Source organism: Aethalodelphis obliquidens, unplaced genomic scaffold, assembly GCF_003676395.1.
Source record: "Aethalodelphis obliquidens isolate GAN/ISIS:26980383/991018 unplaced genomic scaffold, ASM367639v1 scaffold53, whole genome shotgun sequence".
Taxonomy (NCBI): Eukaryota; Metazoa; Chordata; class Mammalia; order Artiodactyla; family Delphinidae; genus Aethalodelphis; species Aethalodelphis obliquidens.
Window position 1 is genome coordinate 1,267,508 of NW_020837997.1, and position 21,621 is coordinate 1,289,128.

General features: G+C 50.4%; 2 protein-coding genes across 5 annotated transcripts; one reads left to right on the plus strand and one right to left on the minus strand.

Annotated features, from left to right (window-relative positions):
• Nucleotides 1-1,838: 1,838 nt before the first annotated feature.
• HSH2D (hematopoietic SH2 domain containing) lies at nucleotides 1,839-10,413 on the plus strand. Of its 4 annotated transcripts, none has more exons than XM_027084512.1 (6): nucleotides 1,839-1,961; nucleotides 3,843-3,990; nucleotides 5,722-5,811; nucleotides 6,817-6,982; nucleotides 7,514-7,648; nucleotides 9,766-10,413. In XM_027084512.1, exons 2-6 carry the CDS (start codon nucleotides 3,866-3,868, stop codon nucleotides 10,288-10,290), a joined length of 1,041 nt encoding a protein of 346 aa, XP_026940313.1. In that variant the 5' UTR covers nucleotides 1,839-1,961; nucleotides 3,843-3,865; the 3' UTR covers nucleotides 10,291-10,413. The 4 variants fall into 4 exon arrangements, with proteins under 4 accessions (XP_026940313.1, XP_026940316.1, XP_026940315.1 ...); XM_027084515.1 differs by lacking the exon at nucleotides 1,839-1,961 and adding an exon at nucleotides 3,108-3,339; XM_027084514.1 differs by lacking the exon at nucleotides 1,839-1,961 and having other exon boundaries at nucleotides 3,354-3,990.
• Nucleotides 10,414-12,258: 1,845 nt separating this feature from the next.
• On the minus strand, nucleotides 12,259-18,688 carry CIB3 (calcium and integrin binding family member 3). The gene is made up of 6 exons (XM_027084517.1): nucleotides 18,047-18,688; nucleotides 17,793-17,827; nucleotides 15,764-15,875; nucleotides 14,620-14,767; nucleotides 13,598-13,793; nucleotides 12,259-12,387 (listed from the first exon to the last, which is right to left on the minus strand). The coding sequence occupies exons 1-6, from the start codon at nucleotides 18,095-18,097 to the stop codon at nucleotides 12,366-12,368; spliced, it is 564 nt and encodes a 187-aa protein (XP_026940318.1). The 5' UTR covers nucleotides 18,098-18,688; the 3' UTR covers nucleotides 12,259-12,365.
• Nucleotides 18,689-21,621: the final 2,933 nt, after the last annotated feature.

Consider the following 21,621-nt stretch of genomic DNA (forward strand, 5'->3'; position numbering starts at 1 on the left):
CCGAGAGCCACCCCACACAGGGGCCAGTGAATGTCCCACTCACCAACTGGGAACTCCAGTGAGAAGCCCAGACCTGACATTGGAAGGGTAAGGGGCTGACTTCAGAGGGGCAGGGGCCTTGGAGTCTCCCAGCCCCATCTCCCTCCCTGCTGGTCCCCTTCTGGAATGTTCCTCTGAGGGCCATGTTCAAAGACTGTGGCCACCAAGAGATGGGGGATGATTCTGTTGTGACAGTCTCAGGGAGGACATTAGTTTGGGAAAGACCACATCCCCCCAGGCAGGTCAGGCTAATCAGGGTGGTGCCCTCTGTGGTTGGACCTCAGGGGGACAGGCTGGAGGTGAACTGAAACACCCCATGTTTCTGGAGACTGAACTCTATGTAAATGAGATCCCCGAAGGCCAGACTTTCTAAGTGACAAGGGTCTCTTGGACAATTCTGATCCCCTGCCCAAAGAATTGCTCTTCTCCTCGAGGTTGGGACCTGGTCCATTGGGCCGTGGAAGGCATGGAGGATCAGAGAGGTGAAATGAGTTGCCCAAGGCAGCCCAGCTTGTGAGATCAGGAGGCCAAACTTGCATCTACCCCAGCCAGGCACAAAGGCATCAGCTTAAGTCACAGGGAAGAGTCCTAATATTTCTCTTAACTGAGCCCCATGCTGCATGCTTGAAGGTTGTCTTGCCTAATCGTCGTCACCTGACTAAGGAGGGCTATCTTCGTGCCCACTTCACAGATGAGGAAACTGAGGCCCAGAAGAGTTTGAGTGACTCACCCAAAGCCGTACAGCGAGTGAGTGAGAAACCAGGTTCCATGTGTCTCCTGTTTGAGCCTTACTGACCCGCAGGCTCCAGACAAGGCCAGCACCACCACCCCCAACCCCCGTCAAAACCCCAGGAGCAGGGGATGGTGATGGCATCCATCTTGAGCCTGCAATGGGGGGCTATCTATACCAGCTGCACCAGGGTGATAGGTCTGCAGGGAGGCCCCCAGCTCAGCCACAAGGATCTGGGCCGTTTCTCTCTGAAAAGGGAGGAGGAAGTGGTTTTGCCTGTGTGCCGGGGACGGGTGAGGCAACCAGCACGCATCTGGGACTAGCTGATGTGTTAGGCAGGGGTTCCCACACTCAGGGCCCACAATGTGTGTAGGGGCCCCCAAAATGTTTTAGTGTTTTAAAATCAGGAGAAAAAAAATGGATACAATAATAATGAATATATAAAATAAATCCAGCCCAGGATACGTTAGTCTTGATATCAAGGAGGTTATAAAAAATAATTTTAAATGGGTGTGTTCTTTTTTTTGTTTGTTTTCTTACAGAGGAAGTCATAATGTAGCCCTGTGGCACGCAGTGAGGCCTCAGCCTGTCCAGGCTCAATCCTGCCTCAGGGATTTTGCTTGTGCTGTTCCCTCCCCCTAGAGCACTCTTTCTGTGCAACAACCCGGCAATCAAGTTGACTCCTACCTGCCCCCCCAGCAAGCCCTTTCCTCCAGATCAGTTAGGCCCCCCTCTGTGGGGTTCTTGCAACTCCAGTTCCCCCTTCCTGACAGGCTGTCCACTTTGAAACAATGACATTAATCATTTCTCACTTCTCTTCGTTTCTCACCAGGTTATCGATGCTGGGAGGGCAGGACCTATGCCTGTCTTGGGGTCACCTCTTTTGTTCCCTGAGGATCTGGCACACAGTAGGTGCTCAATAAAGGCTTGTCGAGGTCTGGATGGAGCAAGGGTGTCTATCCACCTGCATGCAGCTCAGCAGTTCCATCAGACTGCAGACCGGGCGGGGGGCAGGGAGGGACAGCGGTGTCCTAGTCCCCGCCCAGGGCTCACCTACTTAAGGAAACAGGAACCACTTGGGGCAACGCCCCACCCCGCTGACGTGCAGTCCCTGAACAGAAACCTAGGCTCCTGCAGGTGCCGGGGCACAGCCAGAGTGAGGGCCTCTGGCCCCCCGACAGGGTTCTCCCAGGTACGTGCCTATTTCTGTACCCACCCCATGCTGAGTGAGACCGGGGCCCCAAGACCCTGAGCCTCATCTCCACCCTTGAGAAGATAGCACATGGGGGCCAGGCTGGGCCAGAAGGAGGGACAGGGCTGGTGGGGTCCAGAGAGGCAGGAGGAATTTTCTGGGGGCACTGGTAGGTGACCATTGGAAAATAGAGCTGGAATTAGGGAAAGAACATTCCTGGCAGGGGCACAGCATGGGCAAAGACATGGAGAGGAGAGACAGCTTGATCAGTTTTGGGTAGAGTAAGGATGTGGGGATGAAGGGGTGAGGGAGGCCTCAATGCCAGGGTCAGAAGCTTAAAACAGTATGACTTCATTCGTCAGCCAACAGCCCTGCACCCTCCTCTGTGCCCACCCAGTGCCAGGTGATGCTGGGGACCCAGAAAAATCCAAAAGAACCTAGCCCTGGACCCAGTCCTCAAGAGCTCCTAATATGGGGAAGACAGAGCCAGACAGAGACACTCCAGCTCCATGAGGCAAGGCTAGACCAGAATGGTGGGGAAGGTGAGGGACAGAGAGGGATGCCCAGGGCTTTGTCTTAGAGAAGAGGCAAGAAAACTGCCTGGAGGGGGGATATTTTTGCTGACCCTTGAAGGATAAGTAAGAGTTCTTCCTGGTAGAAAAAAAGAACAAGCTTGTAAACATTACCTCATGCTAGGTCACTACTGGATTCATGAATGTTCATTATATACATACAGTGCTTACTGCTGTGCCAACTGTATCCTCTCAGGTAATTACCATCATTAGCCCCAAATTGCAGATGAAAATTCAGGCACAGAGAGGTTAAGTGACTTGCTCAAGGTCACACAGCAGCTAAGTGAGGGAGCTGGGGTTTGAACCCAGGTTGCCTGGCTCTGATTGGGCTCAACTGATTTGTCACGCTGCTTCATTTAACATTTTTTAATGGATCTATTTAATTTCACTTGCTGCAGAATTCCTTTGGGTCGTTCCCCAGAGGGTGTGCTTGGTGTCTGTCTTCTGGCAGGAGAAAGTCAATATTGACTGGGTTGATAAATACATCCCCTCCCTATGGAAACAGCTTGGTAACAAAGACGTTCTGAGATATTGAAAAGTTAGACCAGTGGGTGGGAGGAGAAGGGGCGAGCTGCAGTTTGGGGACAGAATTAAGGGTAAAAGTGAGGGGTCATGTGTAGACAACCCAGCAGGGCACAACCCTTTTGCTGGTTTTCACTGACTTAATACTGTTTTGCAAGTCGCTGCTGTTTTCTTTCTGTTTTCCAACTCTGTTTTCTCTGTCTTGGCTCACGAAGTCCTGTGGTACCTGAGCTTAAAACTGCTGAGAATGAGTGTGAATTAACCATGCACCTGACAAGTTATAGGTGTGCCATCGGTAGCCACCACTTATGGTGACGATGGTGACAGAAGCAACTGTTTGGGGCCACATCTCTGTAGTGTTTAATGAAACCATGGCAACCTTTTATGGCACCCACTGTGTACCTGCTGTTTCATTCATTCACTTATCATTTTGCCATCTCCACGTCCCTCCCAGGACAGTGATAGTTACTTAATATTTAAATAAACTCAGTTCTTAAATACATATATTTTTAAAAGGGACTTTCTAATACTTGTAGTAATGACATAATAAGAATAAAAGGAAAAGGAAAAATCCTTGGGGGGGGTGCGGTTGGGGACAAGTCGATGAATGAATGTGCATAAAGTGCCAGCACATAGTAGGTGCTCAAGAAACTCAAGCCGACTTCAATCCTGTTGTTCTGTCCAGCCTGGAGGACTTCTTATAGGAGGAAACACCATGAGCTGCATGAATAGAGCAAAGGTGCGAGGTGGCCCAGGCTTGACTCTCTTTCCTCCCTCCCATTCCCAGGTCACCCCTCACCCCTGGAAGCCATGACAGAGGCCAGAAAGCTGCCCCCACCACTGCCTCCAAGACTGGACTGGTTCGTGCAGACTCAGGTGGACCAGCTGACCTGTGGAGGGGTCCCTGAGTGGTTCCATGGTGCCATCTCAAGAGAGTAAGGACACACCCACACCTTCCACCCTGCCCTTCACCCTCTTCCCTTGTCTTCCCCGACTCTAGGCAGGTTTTTACTGCAGAATTCTGGGCTTAGCTCAGCTAAGTGTGTTAAGAGGGTGGGTGAAAAGAGCTCTGGAGTCCCAGACTTGAATCCTGCCTCCTCCATGGACTCACTATGTGACCTTGAACAAGTTACGGGTCCTCAGCTTTCTCTATACAAGTGGCCACCAGACCAGTACTGCCAGGGACGTGACAGGCCCCTGCCCCCCACCTCACCCAGGTGGGGATGCAACCTCACCAGTCAATGATGGCAGAATGCAGCCTCAGAATCTTTCTTAACACAGTGCCCCAAACAGCTGCTCTCAGTCCATCAGGGATATAACCAACATGCACTTCCTACATCAGACTGAGCTCTGAGGACATGAACAAATCCACCTCGTCACCCCTAGGGGCTGGCTCTAAATAAATGGCGAATAGAACATTTATTGCCACATCCTGCATGCAGGAAGTTGAGGAAACTGTGAAAGCCACAGAGAGGAGGAACTGGACATGGTTTCTCAGTTCTGGGGTGCACCAAAAGAAATACAATGTGAGCCACACATTACAATTTTAAATCTTTTTAGTAGTTTTGTTAAAAGAGTGAAAAGAAACAGGTGGAATTAATTTTTATCATATTTTTTATTTAACCCAGTATATCCAAGATATTCTCATTTCAACATGTAATCGGCACTAGGTCCTCAAAATCCAGCACGTATTACATGCTAAAGTCACATCTCAATTCCCACCAGTCATATTTCAAGGGCTCAGCAGCCACACGTGGCCAGTGGCCTCTGTATTAGACAGCTCGGGTCCAAAATCCCCATTCTGTCTCCTAGAAGGCCACATTACTCTTTGTGAACCCGAGATAAGAGTAACAATAATACACTAAGTCCCCTACATACGAATGAGTTCCATTCTGATAGCGTGTTCGGAAGTCCAATTTGTTCCTAAGTCCAACAAAGTTAGCCTAGGTACCCAGCTAACACAATTGGCTATGTATTGAGTTGGCCAAAAAGTACGTTCGGGTTTTTCATACGCTCTTATGGAAAACCTGAACGAACTTTTTGGCCAGCCCAAGAGTAGTGTACTGTAAGAGGTTTATAATACATTCGCATCTTTGAAAGTTCGCATCTTGAAGGTTCATATGTAGGGGAGTTACTGTAGTGAGCATCTTTGTGGGTTCTTACCAGCTGGTTGTTCCCACACTCACGCTGCATGCACGTCATCTGTCCTCAAGTGGGCCCTGAGAGTAAGAGTTTACTTTCGCCTTAAGGAAGCTGAAGGTCACAAAGGGACTGACCCTCACCAGAGGTCACACAGCTAATGAAAAGCAGTGCTGGATTTTAAAATCAAATGCATCTAAAAGCAGCTCCTGCTTTATTACCTGTGACACCTTGATCTACCCAAAGGTGCCTCTGGGGGGTGCCTTCCAGGCATTGGGAAGACAAGCAGGGGCTCTGAGAGATGGTCAAGGTCATCAGAGGCTTCCTGCCAACTCTGGGAGAACACCCCTGTCCCTGAATATCCCAAGCTCTGAAATAACCAAGAAAAGAAGGGGTTTTAGGCTGTTTGTTTGAAAACAGAAAAGTACAGGCCTCTCTGACTCAGGGGCACCAGTACTGGGATGACTGGTATACCGGACATCTGGCCAGTATGCTTAGCCATCTCTCTCCTGTATTTGCCCTTCCAGGGATGCTGAGAACTTGCTGGAGTCACAGCCACTGGGATCCTTCCTCATCAGGGTCAGTCACAGCCACGTGGGCTACACGCTCTCTTACAAGTAAGGCCTGGGCTAGGGGCCAGGGCAGGGACAGGAGGGCTCTGGGACTTCCTTGGAGGAGCAAGTGGTGCTTCATACAACAACTTCTCAGTGAGCAACTAGCGTGAGGGTCTGGCCAGATCTAACTGAAGAGTAGGCAGTTGCAGGTCTGGCTGTAACCAGCAGACTTGGGCCTGGCAGTAACTGAGACTGTGTGTCTGAGAACAGGAACTGCTGAGGACTCAAGAGTGGCAGCTGCATTTCCCCTTACTACCCCTCTCTCCCCTACCATTTAAATGTCAACTCCCTGACTTCACTCAGGGGGACATGTTAGGGGAAACCAGGGCAGCCCAGCTCCTTAATTTCTCGCTGCCTGATTCAGCATCTCAGTTAGAGGATTCAGCAGCGCAAACTACTTTTCAAAAGGATTCCAGGCCAAAGGAATTTTTTAAATGGACCTATTACAGAGTTACCCATAGAGGGAAAAGCTTAGGCTTTTAGTCACGCAGTCCAAGGCTTGGCTCTGCCACTTAAGATGCTGTGTGATCTTGGACAAGTTACTCACCCTTTCTGTTCCTCCCTCAAAGTCCTCATCTCAAACATAAGAATGCTAAAATTAATTCAGAGTCATAATGGGAGGATTGAATCAGACGTAGTAAGCACATAGTGGTCCATTAATAAATGCATCCGTTCATTAATAATGGAGCATTTATTCAGTACCTGTACCAGTTTTCATTGTTGTCATTTCTATTGATCATTTACCCCTTGCCAGGCACGGAGCTAAGCCTTTACCTGCAGTAGCTTGTTCTATCTTCACAAGAAGTCCTGACGTCAGCCTTAGTAGCCCCATGTGATAAAGGGGGAAACTGAGGCACAGTGCAGTCACCTGCCAAGTGTCACATGGCTAGTGAGTGGAGGAGCCTACAAGGGAATCTAGGCAGATGGGCTGTAGCCATGATGCTGCCAGGTCAAGGGCTGGGGGGTGGGGACAGAATGATGGGGAATGAGATGGCAGTGTCTCCGCAGAGCTCAGAACTGCTGCCGCCACTTCATGGTGAAACTGTTGGACGATGGGAGCTTCATCATCCCTGGGGAAGAGAGAGCCCATGCCTCTCTAGTTGCCTTGGTCACCTTCCATCAGCAGCAGCCGTTGCGGCCACACGGGGATCTGCTGACGCAGCCCAGCCAGCAGGTGAGGGTTGGGACCCCCAAGGGCCATAGCGCTCTCCCAAGGGCCAAGCCCCCCAGACTCTTTTGCTCCCTCAGCCCCCTCAGCCTCTTGTGATTCTGTCATTCTTGCGGTCCCCGTTTCTCTTGTGGCCCCGCCCCTCCTGGTCCTTGTTCCCTGGCCTGCAGGCTGATTTTTTTTACAGGAATTCATGTGCCAGGTATAACCTTGGCTGATCTACAGGAATAGCATATTTCCTTATAAGACTCAGTGGGTGGGGCCCAGTCCTCACAAGCTGCTGTGGGAGGGGCATATCTCCTTTTAAGGATTGATGGGCGTGGCCTAGGCCCTCAGAAGGGGCTGTGAGTGTGGCATATTCCTTATAAGGCCCAGAGGGCAGGGCCTAGCCCTCAGTAGCTGCTGTGGGAGGGGCATTCTTCCTTACAAGGTTTGTGGATGGGGCAACCTCTGAGCCCCCATTTCCAGGATCTGGGACCACAGCCCCATCCCTGTACCCTCCTTGGGACTAAGCTGCATGTCCCCTCTGCCCCGCAGAAGGATCCAGCAAATGCGGATTATAAGGATCTCTTCCTTTTCTCTGACGCATTGGCTGAGGAAGCCACCAGCTCTGCTCTTGGCCTCAGCAAATACCAGAATCCCTCCTCTTGTCCCATGGACCCACTTGAAGAGGTATGTGACAGAAAACTGGCACCTTCAATCTGGAAGGTGGGAGGTGGGGCAGGGGGATGCAGGAGCAGAGGTGGCCAACAGCTGCCAGAGGAGATGTTCTAGAATGAAGATTAGATCCCATAGCTCCAAGCTTAAAACTTTTCAGGGAGACTTCCCTGGCAGTCCAGTGGTCAAGACTCTGTACTTCCAATGCCACATGGGGTGTGGCAAAAAAAACCCCAAGAACAAACAAAAAACTTTTCAGTGGTTTCCCAAGGCACTGAGATTAAAATCCCAACTATGATCTCAGGTCCTGCTACCCATCACCAGCCCAACTTCAGCCCCTCTGCCAACCCTTCTGCTGTTCTGACACATCAAGCTAACCTCAGGGCCTTTGCATGTGCTGTGTGCTCTGCCCCCAGATTTCCCATGCCTGGCTTCTTTCATCACTTCTTCTTCAAGTATCGCTCTCCCCAGTCAGCAGACCTAAAGTAGCCCCTCTGCCTTCTCCATCACATCACCCTGTTCATTTGCAGCAGAGCAGTCTGTAAAATTTGAAAAGTCTTGTTTATTTATGAGTTTTCATGTTTCCTGCCTGCCTCTCCCATCAGACTGTGAGCTTTGGGAGGCCTGGGAATCTGACTTGTTCACCACTGCTTCTCCTGTCCCTCAGAGAGGACCTGGCACATCAGTGGGTTTGCAGGTGAGGGTGGGGGAACAGTCAGGGAAGGCTTCCTGGACTAGGTGGCATAGAGCTGGGACATTCAGGATGAAGAGGAGCCAACCACACACAGAGATGCAGGGAGGGCATTCCAAACAGAGGAAACAGCACATGCAAATGTCCTGAGGCTCAGGGTGAAAAACAGAAGAACCGCAATAGCCAATGTGTGGACAGAGTGGAGTGAGCAAAAGGGAGATTGTTGGGAGGTGAGGGGCCAGAGTCGGCAGGGGTCATTCATGCAGGGTCTTGGGGCCAGGGTGAGGTGCTGGGATCTATTCCAGGTGTGCTGGGGAGCCATGAGAGAGCTTGAGCATGGTGGGACTGATGGTGTTCCCTGTGGCTGCCGGCTGCAGAAGGGGCTGTCTGGGGGCGGGAAGGAGGCAGGGACAGTATCCACGTGGGAGAAACTAGAAAGGGAGCCCTAAAGGTGGATCTTGCTGATGGCTTGGAGGTGGAGGGTGAGGGGAAGAGGGACGGTGTCATGGTTTGAGTCCCCCAGTCATCCATTATTTAGGAAGTGATCCCAGGAGGTGCCATGAGGGGAGCAGGAAAGTGGGTCAGGAGAGAGAGGGCCACCAAAGGAGGCTGCTGTAGTGAGCGGGTTACCCCTATGGACTCTGTGGAGCGTGCACGTCAGTTATCCCACCTTAGGACGAGGAGCTGTGGTACTGATCTTCCCTTCCATCAGTCATTAGTCAAGCGCTCTCTCTGGGAGGTTTTAATTCTCTGGTACCTCTGGTCTGCAAAGTGGCCAAAGAAGTCCCCAAGGCAGAGTCCCCACTGCTGGCACTTGGGAGTGGAGCTGGAGGCACCAAAATGCTCAAGACAAAGGGATGTGGATGGGGCATGGACAGCATCTGCCACAAATGACACCCAAGTTTGGGGCCTGAACAACCTGGTAGATCAGGGGTTGGCAAACTACTGCCCAAGGGCCGCATCTGGCCCACTGCCTCCTTCTGTATGGCCCATGAGCTAAGCATGACTTTTATGTTTTTGAATGGCTGAAAGAAATCAAAAGAAAAATCGTATTTCATGACCCTTGAAAGTCAGATGAAACCCACATTTCCGTGTCCATAAAGTATTAGAGGAACACAGGCACGCTCGCTCACTGACGTATGATCTCTGGCTGCTTTGGCCTTACAACAGCAGAGGTGAGTGATGAAACATAGACTGACCTGCAAAGCTGAAAACATTTCCTCTCTGACCCCTTACAGAAAAAGTTTGCCAACCACCGAGGGAGACAGTGAAGCCCTTTACTGAGACAGGAAGGGTGGGTCGTGGGATCAGGCTTGGGGGTTCTCTTTGGGACTTTCTTGGCCCCAGGACATCTGGGTGGAACCCAGATCCCAGTTTCTGGGGCAGATTCAGAGCTGTGGTAGGCGGGGTAGCCCCAGGTCTCACCTGCTCTCGGTTTCAGGCCTTCACAAACCCAGTCCTGCTCCATCGGCGAAAAGAAGGGAAGCCATTGGCAGAGCCGGACGGGGCATCCACAGAGAAAGCTACTTCCTCCTGCCCCCCGAAATCTCCTCTTGAGGAGGCCCGCCAGAAAATCTGGAGGAATCTCAAGATACTCCCCCGGATGGGCAAGAAGGTCCAGCAGGAGCTGAAATCCCAGCTGGTGGCTGCGAGCTCATCGCTCTGGGACGCCAAGCCGTTGGTGGTGACCCATGGCTCTGGAGCTGGAGCAGGGGACTCAGCCTGGAAAAATAATGTCTTCACAGACCCCCAAGCTCCAAGAAACAGAGATGAGCCCTCCAGGAAAGCCTCAAGGTCAGCCAGCTGGAGCGAGACAAGCTCGAGGGTCAGGGACTGGCACCAGGCAGTCGTGAGGGCCCTGTCCTCACACGTGTCCAAACCGGAGCCAAGGGGCTCGAAAGAACCACAGGACTGTCTCCCCGAAGAGTACCGCTCACCGCCACCCTTCGCCCCTGGGTACTGCTAGGTTCGCCCCGGCTCTGGGACCCTCTCTGCCGGGGGCCGTTCACACCCGGACCTTTTGCTCTCTGCCATGACCCACTAGCCCTCAGGGACCTGAGGAATGTAATAAAGACATTGCTTGGGTCTGGTCCTGCGATTGCCAGTAAGGTGACCTGGTCATTTTAATAATAATTAGTAATAATAATAATGTTACCGCAGTGGCGTCTAGGACACCTACTCTGTGCCTAGCCTCACACCAGACCCTCCATGTTCATTATTTCTTTTATGCCTCTGAGCAGGCCCATCAGGTAAGTTCATTCCACACTTTTTTTTGTGTGTGTGTGGTACACGGGCCTCTCACTGTTATGGCCTCTCCCGTTGGGGAGCACAGGCTCGGGACGCGCAGGCTCAGTGGCCATGACGCACAGGCCCAGCCGCTCCGCGGCATATGGGATCTTCCCGGACCAGGGCACGAACCCGCGTCCTCTGCATCGGCAGGCGGACTCTCAACCACTGCGCCACCAGGGAAGCCCCCATTCTGCACATTTTAAAGAAGAGACAGGAATTTCCCTGGCGGTCCAGTGGTTAGGGCTCCATGCTCTCATTGTCAAGGGCCTGGGTTCGATCCCTTGTCGGGGAACTAAGATCCCACAAGCTGCGCGACACAGCCAAAACAATTATATTAAATTAAAATTAAAAAAATAAAGAAGATCCAGGTTCAGAGAGGAGAAGAGGTGTGGCCAAGGTCACATGGCTGGGGTGTCGGCACCAGGATTCGAAGCCAGGTCAGTTTGAGCCCTTTCCCCACGTAACCTAGGCACACCTCATAGAGTACATCCTAGTCTGTAACAGAGCTTGTTCATGCCTTCCTCTCAGGGTTCTTGTGCAAATGGAGATGAAACTTGTGGAGGGCTTGGCACACAGTAAGCACTCCTGACATCAACGGCAGCTTTAGGAGAGGCATAAGAGGCCCTTTCCTTTAAAAAGGGAGAGGCAGCCTAGGGCTGTGGATGGGGATGGGCTCTGGAGGGAATCTTGGGTTGTGGGGCTGTGTGACCTTTGGTGAGTCACTAGACATCTCTGGGCCTGTTTCCTCATCTGGAAAATGGGGAGAAAAGCAGTCCCTCTTTCTCAGGATGAACCAGCAGAATTCAAATAAAACCTAGAGCTTTAGTGCACAGTAGGTGCTTAATAAATGGGGGTTAGGGCAAGAGTGGACACCCTAGAAATGATACACAGTGGAGGTGTCTGGGAGGGTCCCTGGGGGGCTTGTCTCTCTTGCAGGAATGACCACTCCTTGGATTGACTGGGGACATGGAATGGGCCCCCAGGCTGACTATAGGTGGACTGGGTATGGGGGTTCCCAAATCTGCAATATGTAGAGGTCTGGGATGTGCAGTGAAGTGGGCCTGGGTTCAAGTCCACCTCTGCAGATGACTTCAGGTGTGGCCTTGGGCAAGTCACCCTGTTGCCTCTGAACGAAGTGTGAGTTCTCCTCAGCCAACCCTGCTGGGATGTCACAGGCAGCCAATGTGATGAAAGAATGGCAGGTGTTTCCTGAACTGTAAAGCACTGTGCCAGCCTCAGTGAATAACATTCCCGCCACCACACCCTCTCCAGAGGCCTCCTCTGGCGATTCTAATGAATCAGTGAGGAGGTGAAGCTTTAGTCCCCTTGAGGAATTCGGGGATTGAGGGGGGAAAAGGCACCTTGAGCAGTCGAGGGTTGGGCCTTGGGAGGCCCTGAGCTGGGACAGCATGGGCCTGATCTCCACACCTCGCCTCCGCCCACCGAGACCCACAGTGAGGCACTTCCAGTCCTCTCGGTGGAGAGACATCCAGAAGTCACCCCTTTCCTTGTACAAATGGGGAGACTGTGGCCCAGAGAGGGTGCAGCCACACCCAGGATCACATAGTGAGGACAGAGGTTAGATCCTTGGCTGCCTCCCTCTTGTCTGCCAGGTTAAAGTCGGGAAACATGTTTTCGGAGCAGCTGTGACTCAGTGATGTGTGTTTATTCCCGGAGCCCAGGGAGACCAGATTCTACATTGAGATGAGGGGTCGCCCTGCCTTCCTCTGGCCCGGCTCCTCCGCAGTACCCTCAGATGCGGATGTGGAAGGTGCTGGGTGCAAAGAGAAAGGGAGTCTGTCAGCAGGCAGAGGGTACCCTTCCTTCGTCCTTCTCCCCAACACTCCCACCAGGAGTCCCCGAGGCATGCAAGGAGCCACAGTGGGTGGGGGAGAGATAGACCCCCTCAATAAACCCCAGGCCGTGGCCTTCCTGACCCCCACAGGGGTTGAGAGCACATCACTTTGGATCAGAGTGTACATCCTGGCTCTGCCCCAGACTCTAAGTGCGTGGCTACCCCTCTCTGGGCCTCAGTTTACTCCCCTGTAAAATGGGGATAAGCTGTCCCTCCTTCACTGTGCTGTAATAAGGGCTAAAAAGAGGCCAATGTACAGGGCGGGACCTACAGTAGGTGCTCAATTAGTAGCAAGGGATTCATCCTGGTGTCATTATTCGTGTCTCTGTGGCGGGAGACCATCCTTGCTTATCCAGGGTAGAGGAAGGAGGCCCTCTGGTCATGAAAGGATACCACCAATGATAACAGCCACAACAGCAACCATAAAGCAGTTACTGAGCACCTACTGTATGCCAGGCACTGCTCTAAATTCTTTGCGTGTACTAGCTCAGAGGTCACTCAACTTTTCTCGGCAAAGGGCCAAATAGTTGATATTTCCAGCTTTGCACAATGACTCAGCACCACCATGTAGCTCAAAAGCAGCCATAGACACTATGTACACAAACAGGCATGCTGTGTGCCGATAAAACTAGCAATAGACACGGAAATTTGAATTTCATACGGCTTTCATGTGTCGTGGAGTATGATGATTCTTTTATTTTCTCCCCCAACCATTTAAAAATGTAAAAACCATTCTTAGCTCACAAAAAACAGGTGGTGGGCCAACCCCCTGTATTAACTCATTTAACCCATGCTATCCGCCCTACAGTGGAAGCACTGATTCTCCCCAGGGCTGCCAAGTGCTATGGTACAGTCTGTTCACTACAAAATGTTCAAGCAACTGAGGGCTGAAGTCCAACCATATTCCACTCACCCAAAGGGCTGTGTCCACCCAGAGGAGGTGTTCACAAGGTCTCTAATTATCCCCATTTTAAAGACACAGGGACTGAGGCTAGGGAGGTCGGGAAAGTTCCCCAAGGTCACAAATGAATGAACAGAGGGATTTTCACAAAGGGAGTCTATGAACCCTTTCCATAAGAGCCTCTCTCATACATGGGAACGGATTGTGCAGGGTGGAGAGGAATGTCACCTGAGGAAGTCCGGCGCCCGCAGGATCATGTTCTGGAAGTCTTCCAGGGACAGTCGCCCGTCGTGGTCCCCGTCGGCCTCATCCAGCACCTTCTCACACACCAGGCTCACCTCCTCAGTGCTCAGCTCTCCCCGCGTTAGCTTGGTCACCGTCTGCTCCAGGTCCCACACACAGATGTAGTCATCGTTGTTAAAGTCTGCGCAGCAGAACAGGTGGAGCTGTGGTGGTGAGGGGACACAGGGGCAGGCAGGCTGGGCCAGTCACGGGCACATCTTTTCCCTGTCTTACAGAGGAGGAAACTGAGCCACTGGAGGGAACCCAAGACCCTAGGGTTTTATCTGGATCTTGCTTTGGAATTGGGCAGGGACCTGCTGGGAGGTCATTCATTCACTCAAGTATTTATTGAGCACCTACTATGTGTCAGGTGTGTGATAACTGTTATTCATTCCCTCTTTCAATAAGTATTTATTGAGTGCCTGCTGTGTGCCAGGCACTGTGATAAATTTTCATTCATTCATTCATTCAGCAAGTATTTACTGAGTACCTACTATGTGCCAGGCACAGAGACAGATGGTGAACCAAAAAGACACTGTCACTGCCCTCGTGTCTCCTCAGAGAGAAAGTCAATAAGGAGTGAACAGATGAATGAACAAGAAATTAAGCAGCATTGCTCCATGCAAGGAGAGAAATAGGCTGTGGCATGGAGAGTAACTCAGGGGCATGGGTTACTTTTCACCAAAATTTCAAGGTAAGAAGAAGCCAGGGGAAAGGTATTCTAGACAAGGGCACAAGAGAGGCAAAGGCCTAGAGGCAGAAAGAGTTTGATGTGTTGGGGAAACAGCCAGGCCATTGTGGCTGGAATGGAGTCAGTAAACGGATGGGGTGGGGAGGTACCAGGGTGAGGTGAAGGACAGGGCCACGCAGGGCCTCGGAGCCCTTGGGGAGACATTTGTGATGGCAGGGCAGCCCCTGGCCCGACCCGGTCTCATTCCCGTTTCCCCACCCCAGGTCCCTGCACACACCATAAATTTTAAAAGCGTAGTAGGCTTTGAGGTCGCGGGGAGCCATTTCACTCATCACAGAAAACATGTCCAAGAAGTTGTCCAAGGTCATGTGGCCATCCCCATCCTCGGAGAAGACCTGGGCGATCCTCTGACGGAAAGGGTTGTCCTAGAGACAGGAAGCAGGGAACCAATCCCTGACCAGGACCTTGGGGGGAGGGCTCCACATGGTTTCACTCTCAACACTCACCTTCCTGGGAACCTCCAAGTACCCCTCACCAAGACTGTCTTCCTCCCATGATCCCTGGAGAAGACTTCAGGCAACTCCAATCTCCACCCCAGTGGTCTGGGTGTCGTTAACCCCATTTCCAGCTTCAGAGGCCGTCACATGACCCGAGTGAGGCCAATCAGGGATTTCCATTCACCTGGCAACCGTGATTGCCTCTGGGATGAGCATATGACTCAAACTTGCCAATCAGAGGCTGCCCTGGGAGAGTTGCTGAAAAGTTGGGGTGGAGGAACCTTATTTCTGCTTGTTGCAGAGCTTATGGGAGGAAATCTGAGGCAGCTGGTGTTTCCATTCACTACCTCAAGAGAACAGCCTTCCTGAGACTGAAGACTCTTCCTGGGAGAAACTGAAAGATGGAGGGAGATTCCCAAGCATATCCTCAGAGACCCTGGTTCCAGCTGTACGTGATGCTAAGCCTTTCCCTGCATTTTTTGCTCATGTGATCCAACCCATTCTGTCCCTCTTGAATGAAGTTTCTGTCCCCTGTGATAAAATAATCCCTATTCACAGTCCCTCACCCCAAGAGTCCCCTCCAGAGTCACAAACTATGTGTCAAAGAACCAGCTGAGAAGAACCCACATTTAATAGCTCCTACTATGAAAAGAAAACCTAATGTTCCCTGAGTACTTGCCATGTCACAGGCCCTGTACTGAGCCGTTTACCTGCATTATCTCATCTTATCTTCCCAACAACCCAGGGTTTAAATCCTGTCTATGTCATGTCCTAGCTGTGTGATTATGAACAAGTGTCTTAACCTCTCTGAACTTCAGTTTCTTCATATGTAAAATGGAAATAATCACAGTACTCACCTCATAGGAATGCAGCAAGGGACATCCCTACTATTTTTTCCCTGCCTGCCCCATGGCCCAGGCATACCTTCAGCTCAGGCATGCTGCCAATGAGCTCGTAAGGAACCTTCACATCAGGGTAGCTGGTATAGTCGAGAGGGACAAGCTGGGGGGCAAGGTCCTGGTAGCGATAGAAGAGCCTGGTGTGGGGACAGAAACAACGAGAAGGTCTGGGAGATGGGTGTGTGTGGCCTTGTCCCTACTCTCTCACTCTTGCAGCTGCTTACTCTACACTGAAAGATGCTGAGTCCCCAAGAGCCATTAGCCGTGGGCCTAAGCCTCACACACACAAAGCCAGACACAGGTGCCTTTATCGCCCTGGGGACAATGCCAAGGTAAAGAGAGGACTCCAGAGCTAGGGAAAACTAGAGTACAGGAAGCAAGCCAGGGAGGAGGAAATTCTTCCTGGAGGAGGGAGCATTGATGCTGGGTTTTGAAGCATGAGTAGGAGCTTACCAAGCAGATGGGGTTGACAAAGGGAGAGTGTTTAAGGCAAGGTCATTCATTCATTCCCTCTTTCAACAAGTAGTTATTGAGTGCCTACGGTGTGCCAGGCACTGTGATAAATTTTCATTCATTCATTCAGCAAGTATTTACTGAGTACCTACTATGTGCCAGGCACAGAGACGGATGGTGAACAAAACAGAACCTTTGGGTTTCCTCCGAGAGAAAGTCAATAAGAAGTAAGCAGATGAAAGAACAAAAAATTAAACAGCATTGCTCCATGCTAGGAGAGAAATAGCATTCACATTTAGCATTCAGAGAATCTGAGCCGATCTATGTATCTCTGGACATTATGACATCGTTGGCAAGGCCTCTAACGGCCCACATCCTCACACTTTCCTTCTCTCCCTTCATAATGGGGGGCAGGGTTCTCTCAATGGGGCAGAGCAAACACAAAAGTCTAATATTAAGGTTTTTCAAAAGGGTAAATGAAAGACATTTTGCAAAACACCAAATGCCATACACACTACCTAGATGGTAGAGCCAGCTCTCCACCCTAATGCCCTCACCTGGTGACACCATACCATCATTGAAGCATGCTGAGCAGTAGCCTTGTAGAGACCATCCTTGATGAGTCAGAGGTCCCCAAGCTGCTAGGGACTGTCTCTGAGGGGGACAGGAGCCCCTCGGTCACACGATGGCTAGGAACTCGAGGAGGAGATATCTGGAACTTCAGTCCTGGGTTCCTTCAGAGATTAGCCTGGGCTTGGGTTTGGGCTTCTGTATGGCCTTGAGTAAGTCCCTCTTCCCCCTCATGCCCCTTTCCCCTCAGTAGGTCTGTCTGACAAGCAAGAAGCTCGAGGCAGACAAAATGTTAGTCTCCAACTCCTTGGGGCTCTACCCATCTACCCAGGGGCCTGGGGTCAGCCTCCCTTGTCTGAGCCTCAGTTTCCCCATCAGTAATCCAATCGTGATGGCCAGGATGACCTTGCAAGCTGTCCTCATCCAGACAATGGGGCTCACTGGTGAAAGGTGTGTCCATCAATAATGGATGTCCTGTGCCCACACAGTTGGGGCCTTGGCCAACTCTGCAGCTAAACCCCAGCCAGCTTCAGTTTCACAGCTCCAAGTTCATGGGTCGGGGCCTCTGGATAACAGCTCCATGGGATGAGTGATGATGTAGAATACCCATCTATGCCTGGCTCGCTCACACCAGGGACCTGCAGCAGCCTGGGGCCACCTTCTCACTCTCTAACATTGATGTCAACCCCACAGCCCAGAACTGGCTCTAGACTCTGCCCCTGGCCTCCCAGCCTTTTCACACTGGCCTCAGGGGGATCTTTCTAACATGCTGATCTTCATCTGCCATGCTCACACACTCTCTATGGCTCCCCGCCACCTTTGGGAGAAAGCCCAAGCTTGTCAGCCTAGAGACATGACAACAGGACCAGATGTGACTTCTCAGCCTTCCCGTCTCTGCATACATCCACCGACCACGCACGCAATCCCCCCATTAGTGCTTTAACCCTTATGAAGCATTGAACGTGGTAAAATTGCAAATCAAGCAACGTATAGCAAGTTTCCACCTCTTCCTCCCTCCTCCCTAGACTGACCTCATGATTTCCTTCCTCGTGAAGAAGGTGCAGTCCTGCGGAGAGAGATGTTGGCTTGACCCAGACCCTGCCTGGGGCGGGGGGCCTCCTTCCTCTCCCACAAGCCCATGTCCATCGCTGCCTGAAGCCACACACAGAGCCTCCCCAGAACGCATGCTGACTGCACACCCAGGATGAAGAGATGCTGTCCCCATTTCTTGGGCCAGTAAACCAAGGCTGCTAAACCCACCGAGGGCCCGGCCCATCACGCCTACCTGATATGCTTCCAGCTGCTCATGAGTAAAGACTGTTTGCTTGTTGCCCATGATGAAGACCACTGCCAGGACCCTGGAACAAGCTCCCAAAGCCCCCAAACTCCTCGGGGCCACACCGGTCGGCAGGCTGCTGTGTACCAGTGTCTGGGCAAATCTCCCTGCCCTGGTTGTCACCTGCCCACCCTCCACATCACCCCCAGCCTGGGTGCGGCTCAAGTTACAGCCGAGCTCTCTGGGCAACAGCCTGAGTATGTCCACAGCCACCAGAGCAAGGAGAAGGGCTTTGGGAGGTCACAGGGTAGCCCTCAGTGGGGAGAGCACACCTGCCACCACCAGGTGAGACTGAGGGTATGGGGCACCTTTGAGAGATGGGCAGGGTGGTGGAGAGGCTGCCAGCACACCCCAGGTCAAATTCCAGCTCTTTACCCACTAGTTGTGTGGCCTTAGGCAAGTCATCTGGCCTCTCTGAGCCTCGTTTGTAAGATGGAAATTATATTAGTACCTACCTCATAGAGTTGTTCTGAAGATCTAATGAGATCATTAATACAACACCCCCCAAAATATTTGACCACTGGATACAGGCAAGCTCTAGGCACATAATGGTAAACAAGCTAGATGAGGTATGCATTGGGGATGAGGATGAGGCTGATGCTGTGGCTTGAGAAGAGCAATCCAATGTCTAAGTTTGGGTTAAATAACGCCAGAGTTCTTTATTGCAGGACTTATCAGAGGCTTTAATATGTTAATGTGCACCATACATCCTCAAGGGGTAAATACAATGTAGCAGCTCCCAACCTTATGAAGACTCAGAATCCTCTTGGGCAGAAAATCTGGGAGTTGAAAGTTCCCAGCCTGGCACTCCCTGCCCTTCTCACTCTGGATCTGGCCTCCTCCCACTTTCCTCTCCTGCTCAGCCAGTTCCAGCCCCATACCCCAGGCCCCCTGAATCACTCTTGAGTCTTCCCCTTCCCTCATCCCCACTCTCCCTGGCCTGGACCATTGCAGTTCCTCCCACAAGACTCCTCTGGCCCCTGCCTCAGCTTCCATACTTTGCTCCAGCGTGTGAAGCCATGCTGTAAAATATGACTATGATCAAGTGTTAAACCCCCCCCCGAAGATGATTTTTTTGGGGGAAAAATACTGACAATACCAAGTGTTGACAAAGACATGGAGCAACTGGAACTCTTATACATTGAGGGTGTGATGCAAAATGGTACAGCCACTATGGAAAATGGGTTGGCAGTTTTTCATAAACATACACTTACACATGACTCAGCAGTCCCACTCCTGGGTATTTGTCCAGGGGAAATGAAAACCTATGTGCACACAAAAACCTGTACGTGCCCACGAAATAGAGACAATATTTGCAAATCATGTAACTGGTAAGGGACTAGTCTCCAAGCTATATACAGAACTATTAGAACTTTACAACAAAAAGACAAATAACCCAAGAAAAAAATGGGCAAGTGTTGGGGGGAGGGAGGGATGAATAGGTGAAACACAGAGGATTGTTAGGGCAGTGAAACTACTCTGTATGACACTATAATGATGGCTATGCCTCGTTATACATTCGTCCAAACCCACAGAATGTACAACATGAAGAATAAGTTCTAATTAAACTATGGACTCTGGCTGATGATGGGTCAATGTAGGTTCATCACCTGTGACAAATGCGCCACTCTGGTGGAGGATGTTGATATCTGGGGAGGCTGTGCATGAGTGGGGCAGGAGATGTAAGGGAAAACTCTGAATACCTTCTTCTCAATTTTGCTGTGAACCTAAAACTTCTCTAAAACCAAAGTCTATTAAAACAAAACAAAATGGGTAAAGGATTTGAATAGACATCTCTCCAAAAAAGGTATACAAATGGCCAGTAAGCACGTGAAAAGATGCTCGACATCACTAGTAATTAAGTAAATGGAAATCAAAACCACAGTGAGATACCACTTCACACCCACTAGGATGGCTATACTAAAAAAGACAGACAATAACAGGTGTTAGCCAGGATGTGGAGATATTGGAAACATCATACTCTGCTGGTGGGAATGTAAAATGGTGCAGCTGATTTGGGAAACAGTCTGGCAGTTCTTTAAAAAGTTAAACTTCTAGGGCTTCCCTGGTGGCGCAGTGGTTGAGAGTCCGCCTGCCGATGCAGGGGACACGGGTTCGTGCCCCGGTCTGGGAAGATCCCACATGCCGTGGAGCGGCTGGGCCTGTGAGCCATGGCCGCTGAGCTTGCGCGTCCGGAGCCTGTACTCCGAAACGGGAGAGGCCATAGCAGTGAGAGGCCTGCGTACCGCAAAAAAAAAAAAAAAAAAAAAAAAAAAAAAAAAGTTAAACTTATAGCTACCATATGACCCAGCAATTTTTATTCCTAGGTGAAGAGAATTGAAAATATATGTCCACGTAAAAACTTGTACATGAAAGAAAAGTAGAAACAACCCAAATGGCCATCAATGGGTGAATGGATAAGGAAATTGCGGTCTATCCATACAATGGAATATTATCCAGTCATACCAAGGAATGATGCACTGATTCATGCTGTGACGTGGATGAACCTCAAAACCATTATGCTGAGTGAAAGAAGCCAGACACAAAATGTCACATGTTGTATGATCCCATTTATATGAAATGCCCAGAACAGGCAAATCCACAGAGACAGAAAATAGATACACGGTTGCCAGAGGCTGAGGGAGGGGGAATGGGGAGTGACTTCTAATGGGTATGGGGTTTCTTTTTGAGGTGACGAAAATGTTCTGGAATTGAATAGTGGTGAAGGTTACACAACATTGTGAACGTACTCAATGTGACTGAATTGTGCACTTTAAAGGGTAACTTTTATGGTATATGAATTGTATTTCAGCTTAAAAATTTTTTTGTACATAAATTTTTATAGCAGCCTTATTCATAACCTTCAAAAACGGGAAACAACACAAATGTCCTTCACCTGGGGAATGGATAAACAAACTGTGGCTTGTCCATATGATAGAATACTACTTAGCCATAAAAAAGGATGAACTATTGATATGCACAATGTGAATGGATCTCAAATGCATTACGCTTAGTGAAAGAAGCCTCACTTCTTTCAAGTGAGTCAAGAAGACATCTACTAGATGATTTCATCCACTTATGTGACATTCTCAAAAAGACAAGACTATAGGAACAGAAAATATATTAATGGTTGCCAGGGGCTGGGAGGTGGGAGGAGGAACAAGGGAATTTGGGGGGTGATGGGACTGTTCTATATCTTGATTGTAGTGTTGGTGACATGGCTGTATTCATTTGTGAAAACTCATAGTACTGTACACAAAAAGGGTGAATTTTATTGCTTGTCAATATATTTTTTAAACGAAGACAATAACAAAACTAATTTTTAAAGACCTCCTTGTTCCCCATTGCCTCGTGGTTGAAGTCCAAATTCCTATGCCTGACCCCATCAAACACTTTGTGATTTGGTTATGTAACTCCCCCCCAATTAATTAATGTTCAATTAATGATTGAACATGTACTGTGTGCCAGGTGCTGTCCTAGGTCCTGGTAATACATTTGTGGAAAAAAATGAGTTCCTGATCTCA

Bases quoted from the DNA above. Each gene is read 5' to 3' on its own strand.
- HSH2D (XM_027084512.1), top strand. From the start codon at position 3,866: ATGACAGAGGCCAGAAAGCTGCCCCCACCACTGCCTCCAAGACTGGAC. The intron at 3,991-5,721 runs GTAAGGACACAC...TTGCCCTTCCAG, and splicing joins CATGGTGCCATCTCAAGAGA to GGATGCTGAGAACTTGCTGG. The intron at 5,812-6,816 runs GTAAGGCCTGGG...GTGTCTCCGCAG, and splicing joins GGCTACACGCTCTCTTACAA to AGCTCAGAACTGCTGCCGCC.
- CIB3 (XM_027084517.1), bottom strand. From the start codon at position 18,097: ATGGGCAACAAGCAAACAGTCTTTACTCATGAGCAGCTGGAAGCATAT. The intron at 17,828-18,046 runs GTAGGCGTGATG...CTCTCTCCGCAG, and splicing joins AGCAGCTGGAAGCATATCAG to GACTGCACCTTCTTCACGAG. The intron at 15,876-17,792 runs GTCAGTCTAGGG...TCCCCACACCAG, and splicing joins ACGAGGAAGGAAATCATGAG to GCTCTTCTATCGCTACCAGG.